The sequence below is a fragment of the Bison bison genome, unplaced genomic scaffold (assembly GCF_000754665.1).
Source record: "Bison bison bison isolate TAMUID 2011002044 unplaced genomic scaffold, Bison_UMD1.0 scf7180017864373, whole genome shotgun sequence".
Classification (NCBI taxonomy): Eukaryota; Metazoa; Chordata; class Mammalia; order Artiodactyla; family Bovidae; genus Bison; species Bison bison.
Genome location: NW_011494945.1, coordinates 6,294,774 through 6,303,647, shown reverse-complemented (window position 1 = coordinate 6,303,647; position 8,874 = coordinate 6,294,774). Strand labels below are relative to the sequence as shown.

Here is an 8,874-nt window from a genome sequence, read left to right as displayed (position 1 = left end):
CTAATTTTCCTGAAGAGATCTCTAGTCTTTCCCATTCTGTTGCTTTCCTCTATTTCTTTGCATTGATCGCTGAGGAAGGCTTTCCTATCTCTCCTTGCTATTCTTTGGAACTCTGCATTCAAATGGGAATATCCTTCCTTTTCTCCTTTGCTTTTTGCTTCTCTTCTTTTCACAGCTATTTGTAAGACCTCCTCAGACAACCATTTTGCTTTTTTGCATTTCTTTTCCATGGGGATGGTCTTGATCCCTGTCTCCTGTACAATGTCACAAACCTCCATCCATAGTCCATCAGCCATTCTGTCTATCAGATCTAGTCCCTTAAATTTATTTACACTTCCACTGTATAATCATAAGGGATTTGATTTAGGTCATACCTGAATGGTCTACTGATTTTCCCTACTTTCTTCAATTTAAGTCTGAATTTGGCAATAAGGAGTTCATGGTCTGAGCCTCAGTCACCTCCCGGCCTTATTTTTGCTGACTGTATAGAGCTTCTCCATCTTTGGCTGCAAAGAATATGATCAATCTGATTTCAGTATTGACCATCTGGTGATGTCCATGTGTAGAGTCTTCTCTTGTGTTGTTGGAAGAGGGTGTTTGCTATGACCAGTGCATTCTCTTGGCAAAACTCTATTAGCTTTTGTCCTGCTTCATTTTGTACTCCTAGGCCAAATTTGGAGAAGGCAATGGCAACCCACTCCACTACTGTTGCCTGGAAAATCCTATGGACGGAGGAGCCTGGTGGGCTGCAGTCCGTGGGGTCGCTGGGAGTCGGACACAACTGAGCGACTTCACTTTCACTTTTCACTTTCATGCATTGGAGAAGGAAATGGCAACCCACTCCAGTGTTCTTCCCTGGAGAATCCCAGGGACGGCAGAGCCTGGTGGGCTGCTGTCTATGGGGTCGCACAGAGTCGGACACAACTGAAGCAACTTAGCAGCAGCAGCAGCAGCAGGCCAAATTTGCCTGTTACTCCAGGTGTTTCCTGACTTCTTACTTTTGCATTCCAGTCCCCTATAATGAAAAGGACATTTTTTGGGGTGTTAATTCTAAAAGGTCTTGTAGGTCTTCATAGAACTGTTCAACTTCACCTTCTTCAGCATTACTGGTTGGGACATAGGCTTGGATTACCGTGATATTGAATGGTTTGCCTGGAAATGAGCAGAGATCATTCTGTCGTTTTTGAGATTGCATCCAAGTACTGCATTTTGGACTCTTTCGTCGACCATGATGGCTACTCCATTTCTTCTAAGGGATTCCTGCCCACAGTAGTAGATATAATGGTCATCTGAGTTAAATTCACCCATTCCAGTCCATTTTAGTTCACTGATTCCTAGAATGTCGACGTTCACTCTTGCCATGTCCTATTTGACCACTTCCAATTTGCCTTGATTTATGGACCTAACATTCCAGGTTCCTATGCAATATTGCTCTTTACAGCATCGGACCTTGCTTCTATCACCAGTCACATCCACAACTGGGTATTGTTTTTGCTTTGGCTCCATCCCTTCATTCTTTCTGGTGTTATTTCTCCAATGATCTCCAGTAGCATATTGGGCACTTACCGACCTGGGGAGTTCCTCTTTCAGTATCCTATCATTTTGCCTTTTCATACTATTCATGGGGTTCTCAAGGCAAGAACACTGAAGTGGTTTGCCATTCCCTTCTCCAGTGGACCACATCCTGTCAGACCTCTCCACCATAACCCGTCTGTCTTGGGTGGCCCCCCACAGCATGGCTTAGTTTCATTGAGTTAGACAAGGCTGTGGTCCGTGTGATCAGATTAGCTAGTTTTCTGTGATTATGGTTTCAGTGTGTCTGCCCTCTGATGCCCTCTCGCAACACCTACCGTCTTACTTGGGTTTCTTTTACCTTGGACGTGGGGTATCTCTTCACAGCTGTTCCATCAAAGCACAGCCACTGCTCCTTACCTTGGACGAGTTGCCCCTCCTGACCTTGAACGTGGAGTAGCTCCTCTCGGCTCTCCTGCACCAGTGCAGCTGCCGCTCCTTGGACGTGGGGTTGCTCCCTCAGCTGAGCCCATAGCTAAATGCCAAACCAGCTTTGTAGGCATTTGGCAGGGGAAGGTCTCCAAACTAGAAGTGTGTAGCCCCTCTCCAGGCTTATCTGTGAGCCAGTGACCTGCCAGGAGAGTACCCTGAAAGAAAAACGCTATACACACTTCCTTATCTGAGAATTTCTGAAGCGTACATGAGCTCTGTCCTATCAAAGTTTAGATTTGTGAAAGTCTTAAACTTCTTAGAAGCATGAACTTCTAGTCACAACATTAATTCTTTTGGATTTCCTACTTCAACTGTATTAGGAGAGTGGCGATATATCCAAAGAAAAAAACAAAATCAGATTTATTTGTTTATGATGGAAAGTAGCCAATTGTAGAAGAAATGTGGAATCCGATTTTGAAAACCAGGACCCCCAATAAATAACAGTAAATGTAAGTTCCAGAGGCTCCTGCTCTGTCATATCACATTTCTGGGAGGGTTTTGCTGGATGCTTTCTCTTGTGTGTACTAAGTCTCCTGTCAGAAAAATGGAAGTATGGGTAGGAAATCCCATCTAAAATTAGAAACAGCCAGAGGCAGGGAGAGGCCCTGTGGGTGCACTTGCTGAGAGCCAGTCCCACCCCCAACAGAAAAGCAAGCGGGTGGAACAGGGCGTGGCTCCTACTTCTGAGGCCATAGGTCTCTGTTAGTTTCAAGACTCCCCTGGAGTGGGAAGAGGAGAGAAGAGGTGAGGGAAGTTAAGAGGTACAAGCTTCCAGCTGCAAAATAAATGAGCCACAGGATGAAATATACAGCATAGGGAATATAGTTCGTAATATTGCAATAAGTGTGTATGGTGACAAACAGTAACTAGACTTACGGTGGTGATCATTTTGTGATCTATAGAAATATTGAATCACTATTTGAACCTGGAACTAACACAATGTTGTAGGCCAATTATACCTTAATTTTTTAAAAAAATGACCCTCCTGGCACCATGCATAAGGAAATAGGCCCCACCCAGCATAATTACCATGCACATGGAAGTTAGAGTGTTGACATACTTCATTGTTGCAGCACTGTCATATATTTAACTTGATTTTTTTTAACAGATAATGCATTCACCTGGTTCAAAACTCAAAATGACACAAAACATATATTTAGAAGGTTCATTGCCACTGCTATGTAATCATCTTTTTCAGTTTTTAATGTATCCTTTCAGTGCTTTTTATACATACACTAATTCATCCTTTTATTCAATACCTATTACCTAAGCACCTGCTATTTTCTAGGCTATATATTTTAAGCACTGTTTTGGGCATATAGTAGTCCCCCCTTTTCTGTGGAGAGCATGTTTGAACACCCCTAGAGGATGCCTGAAACTGGGGATAGTACCAAACCCTACACACACACACATACACACACACACACACACGTATGTATACTCAGTTGCTTCAGTCATGCGCGACTCTCTGTGACCTCATGGACTGTAGCCCACCAGGCTCCTCTGTCCATAGGATTCTCCAGGCAAGAATACTGAAGTGGCTTGCCATCCCCTCCTCCAGGGGATCTTCCCAACCCAGGGATTGAACCCAGGTCTCCCACATTGCAGGCGGATTCTTTACCATCCGAGCGCATGGTTGCCATTGCCTGCTCCAATATATATACATATTTGTACTACAGTAAATACAGTGTCTTTACTATATATATGTATGTATATAGTATACTATCTTTTTTTCTATACATACATACCTGTGATAAAGTTTAATTTGTAAGTTTAGCACAGTAAGAAATTAAGGTCTCCCGCATTGTAGACAGACACTTTACTGTCTGAGCCACCAGGGAAGTCGTAATAATAAAATTGAAAAATTACAATATATTGTAATGAAAGTTATGTGAATGTAGTCTCTCCCAAAATAGTGTACCGTTCTCACCCTTCTTTGTGTAATGGTATGAGATGATGAAATGCCTATGTGACGAGAGAAAGTGACGTCGACACTGTGATTTAGCACTCTTCAGGCTTCCATTGAGCTTCGATGATAGGTCAGAAGGGGGATCATCTGCTTTGGGTGATCCTGGATCATACAGCTGTTGTGATGTCCATGCTTTGATGCCAGGAGAAGACTATGTTAGTGGTTGGGGATCCCAGGTGGGGCAGAACATAGCTGGATGGCATGAGATTTCACTGTGATACTCAAGACAATGCTCAATTTAAAATGTATGAGTTGTTTATTTCTGCAATTTTCCATCTAGTATTTGCAGACTGCAATTGACCACAGGCAACTAAAACTGCAGAAAGCAAAACCATGAATAAGGGAGGACATCCTAATTGTCATGGAGCAAAAATCCTTATTCTCATGGAATTTATCATCTTGTAGGGGATAGACAGACAATAATCAAGGCACATAAGAAATAAGAAAATAGTGGAGTGAGGAGGATGGTGGTGTGGTGGTTTGAAGGGACACATTGTCATTTTAAATAGGGAGGTCAGGATAGACTTTACTGAGAAAGTGACATTTTGAGTGAAATTGAAGAAGGTGAAGGAGTTAGCTATGCAGGGTATCTGGAGGAAGAGCATTGCAGACAGAAAGACAACCCATACAAAGCCCTGAAGCAGAGCATACCTGTCATGTTTACAGAACAGCAAAGACTCAAGTGTAGCTGCAGTGGAGAGAGTGAAGGAGAGCAGTAGGGGATGTCAGAGAGGAAACATGAAAGGGCAATATCATGTAGGCTCTCGTGAGGACTTCAGTGTTTACTCTGAATGTGATGGGGAGCCTGTCCCAGAATTTGAGTGGCATGATCTGACTTATTTTTGAATAGAATTTCTCTGGCTGCTATGCTGGAAAGAAAAGGCTGAAGAAAGGAGAGGTTGGTTTTGAGGCTATTGCATTATGAATCTAAGCAAGAGAAGATGGTGAATCAAACAAAGTTAGGAGCAGTAGAAGTATTAAGTGGTAAGATTCTGGGCATATTTTTGAAGTCATTGATGGATTGGGTACAGGGTTTGGAGAAAAGAGAAGAGTCCATGATGACGCCAAGATTTTTGACCTGAGCATTTGGGAAAACTGAATTGCCATCTGCTGAGATGGCAAATTAGGGAGGGAAGATCAGAAGTTTAATTATGCACAAGTGAAGTTTGAAATGCTTTCAGACATGCAAGAAGAGATGCCAAGTGGGCATTTGATCTAAATTTGAGACTTGTCAGCATATGGATGGTATTTAGCCATGATACTAGATGAGATAGTCAAGGGGGTGAGTATAGATAGAAAAAACATAAAGGCAAACCAAGGGCTGAGTCCTGCGACACTCTAATGTTAAGAGCTGGGTGGGGCTGGGGGGTAGAAGGAAAACCAGAAAAAGGAGCCTACAAGAAACAGAGGTAGAGGAGAACTAGGACAGAGTGGTCCCCCAACGTCTGGTGATGGACGTTTCTCAAGCAAGAGGAAGTGGAAAGTTGTGTGAAATGTTACTGGAAGTCAAGTAAAAACACTGGTTTTAGCCATGTTGAGGTCACTGGTGTTTATGACAGAATCACTTTCAGTGGAATGGTGAAGGTAACAGCTGGGTGAGCGGGTCTAAGAAGGATTTTGAAAGAAGTCACAGACAATAAGTGTAGACATCTCTTTTGGAGAGTTTTGCTGAAAAAGGAGCAAAGGAATGAAGCAAAGGCTAACATGGGAAATGGGGTCAAGTGGAAGATTTTTATGAGGTTGAAGAAATAACGTGTGCTGTTGTGAAGGACCCAGGAAAACAGAAGTGATGACATCAGAGAAAGCCAAATTTTTGGAGCAATGACCTTGAATAGGCTTGAGGGGATGGCCTCTCCCTTTACTGTATTTACTGTATCTTTCTTATAAAAGATAGGATTTTATATCCACTGTTCTACACCTTGCATTTTCCATCTTAATTCATAGATTTATGAATATTCTTTTCACACACGGAGAAATTTTTCTCTTTTTTTACAGTTGCATACTATCCCATTGGAAGGATATACCATGGTTTGTGTGTTGTTTCTAAGTTTTTGATGTCCTAAACAATGCTACTCAATAATTGTGTATATGCCTTATCACATCCTTCCTTTGTGGCTCAGCTGGTAAAGAATCTACCTGCAATGCGGGAGACCTGGGTTTGATTCCTGGGTTGGGAAGATTCCCCTGGAGAAGGGAAAGGCTACCCACTCCAGTATTCTGGCCTGGAGAATTTCATGGACTGTCCATGGGGTCGCAAAGAGTCGGACACGACTGAGCGACTTTCACTTTTTCACTTATCACATGTGTGTTGGCCTTGTTGCTGCTTCAGTACAGGAGCTAAAGTTCATATTCTGCAGCTCTCTACACTTTCTAATCTGTGACTCTTTCTTCTTTCTTTTGAATTTCCTGACCTTTTAAAATCAACTCTGTATTCAACTTACTTGAATTTGTAACACTTAAATAGATAAATATAATAGCTCTTCATTTATTTCTGATAGTTGTGTTAGATCAAAATAATTGTTCAGTTACATGGAGGGACTTTATGAAAACAGATGTCATATAAGGTCAATAATTATGGTAACAAAATATTGTCCACTGGGCTTCAGAGGTGTTTTCCAAACCTTTTCTTAGGAATCTTGTTAGAGATCGTCCTTATTCCCGTGTTCTGGAGGGCCCCGTATCCTCAGCCACCACCTCCCCTCCCTCACCCGTCAGTTTTTGTGTGTTTGGAAATGACACCTTGTGTTGTGTCTTGGACAGTTGCCAACTTGTAACTATTAATAGTTGTTCAATGTTTCCTGATACTATTATTGGTGTTTCTTTCCCTAGACCTTTGGAAACACCAAGTCATGGAAGAAAACTTTTCAATTATCAGACCGCAAATAGTTGAAAATTTTGTACAGAGATTATTGGAGAATTACCAGGATGGTGGATTAGAGGTATGAGGTGAAAATTAGTCATTCTAGAGTGTCATTTGCTTTTTTTTTTTAAACAAACCCAAATGAGAAAGACTTTCTTTTCAATACATCTCCTAATGCTTCCCTCACTCCCCTAAAGTGCAGATATGAGAACCGAGCCTGAACTCAAAGTAGAAATCACATGTTACCATTTTAATTTTGGAAAAAGACTGATTTTTAACTAAGATGGGAGAGTAATTATAATATGCATGTTGGCTCATTTCAGATTTGGCTAATTTTCCACATAACCTTGGAGCTTATTTATGGATGACTTATTTTTAGCAACATTTCCTGTTGTTGATTTTTTAGTATAAAAATTTAAGGAAAAAACAAAATAGCCTATGAAAATGCTACCTAGAAAACATTTTTAAATGAACAACATGAAAAAAACAACAGCTCCAAAAGGTAGCATTTTCATATGTCCTCCACTCCATCCATCATCTCCAGTTTCCTTTCCCAAAGGAAGCCAGTATCAATAATTTGTATGTATTTAACAGTATTTGAAGTCATAACAACTCTATATAATGTGTATATAACAATAATATATAGTTAATACATACAACAGTCATACATATAGTCCTTGGAGTTTTGAACTGTTTACTATTGACAAAAGGTACCTTTCTAAATCAAAAGAATCTACTATAAAGGGTAGATAGGAGTGTATATGTAGATATTTGGCCATAACAGAGTTTTTAGGGTCTTTAACAAATTATACCAAAGTGCAGTAAGTAGCTATGAATCTAGCTTCCTTTGAAATTCAATCACTTTTAAAGCCTGCCTTAGCAAAATGTGCTCAGTTTTTCGAAACATTTTCTCCACATTTACGACCATTATATCTACTACTGTGGGCAGAGATCCCTTAGAAGAAATGGAGTAGCCATCATGGTCAACAAAAGAGTCCGAAATGCAGTACTCGGATGCAATCTCAAAAAAGACAGAATGACCCCTGTTCGTTTCCAAGGCAAACCATTCAAGATCATGGTAATCCAAGCCTATGCCCCAACCAGTAACACTGAAGAAGATGAAGTTGAAGGGTTCTATGAAGACCTGCAAGACCTTATAGAACTAACACCCAAAAAAGATGTCCTTTTCATTATAGGGGACTGGAATGCAAAAGTAGGAAGTCAAGAAACACCTGGAGTAACAGGCGAATTTGACCTTGGAATACGGAATGAAGCAGGGCAAAGGCTAATAGAGTTTTGCCAAGAGAATGCACTGGTCATAGCAAACACCCTCTTCCAACAACACAAGAGAAGCCTCTACACATGGACATCACCAGATGGTCAACACTGAAATCAGATTGATCATATTCTTTGCAGCCAAAGATGGAGAAGCTCTATACAGTCAGCAAAAACAAGACCAGGAGCTGACTGAGGCTCAGACCATGAACTCCTTATTGCCAAATTCAGACTTAAATTGAAGAAAGTAGGGAAAATCAGTAGACCATTCAGGTATGACCTAAATCAAATCCCTTATGATTAAACAGTGGAAGTGAGAAATAGATTTAAGGGACTAGATCTGATAGACAGAATGGCTGATGGACTATCGATGGACGTTTGTGACATTGTACAGGAGACAGGGATCAAGACCATCCCCATGGAAAAGAAATGCAAAAAAGCAAAATGGCTGTCTGAGGAGGCCTTACAAATAGCTGTGAAAAGAAGAGAAGTGAAAAGCAAAGGAGAAAAGGAAGGATATTCCCATTTGAATGCAGAGTTCCAAAGAATAGCAAGGAGAGATAGGAAAGCCTTCCTCAGCGATCAATACAAAGAAATAGAGGAAAACAACAAAATGGGAAAGACTAGGGATCTCTTCAAGAAAATTAGAGATACCAAGGGAACATTTCAGGCAAAGATGGGCTCGATAAAGGACAGAAATGGTATGGACCTAACAGAAGCAGAAGATATTAAGAAGTGGCAAGAATACACAGAAGAACTGTACAAA

General features: G+C 41.0%; 1 protein-coding gene across 1 annotated transcript in view; it reads left to right on the top strand.

Annotated features, from left to right (window-relative positions):
* Positions 1–8,874, top strand: part of LOC105000664 (coiled-coil domain-containing protein 162-like) — a 69,178-nt gene that overhangs the window by 35,404 nt on the left and 24,900 nt on the right. Inside the window, exon 10 of the mRNA XM_010856631.1 lies at positions 6,803–6,912. Within this exon, the coding sequence (XP_010854933.1) occupies positions 6,803–6,912 (110 nt within the window). The remainder of the gene's footprint in view (positions 1–6,802; positions 6,913–8,874) is intronic.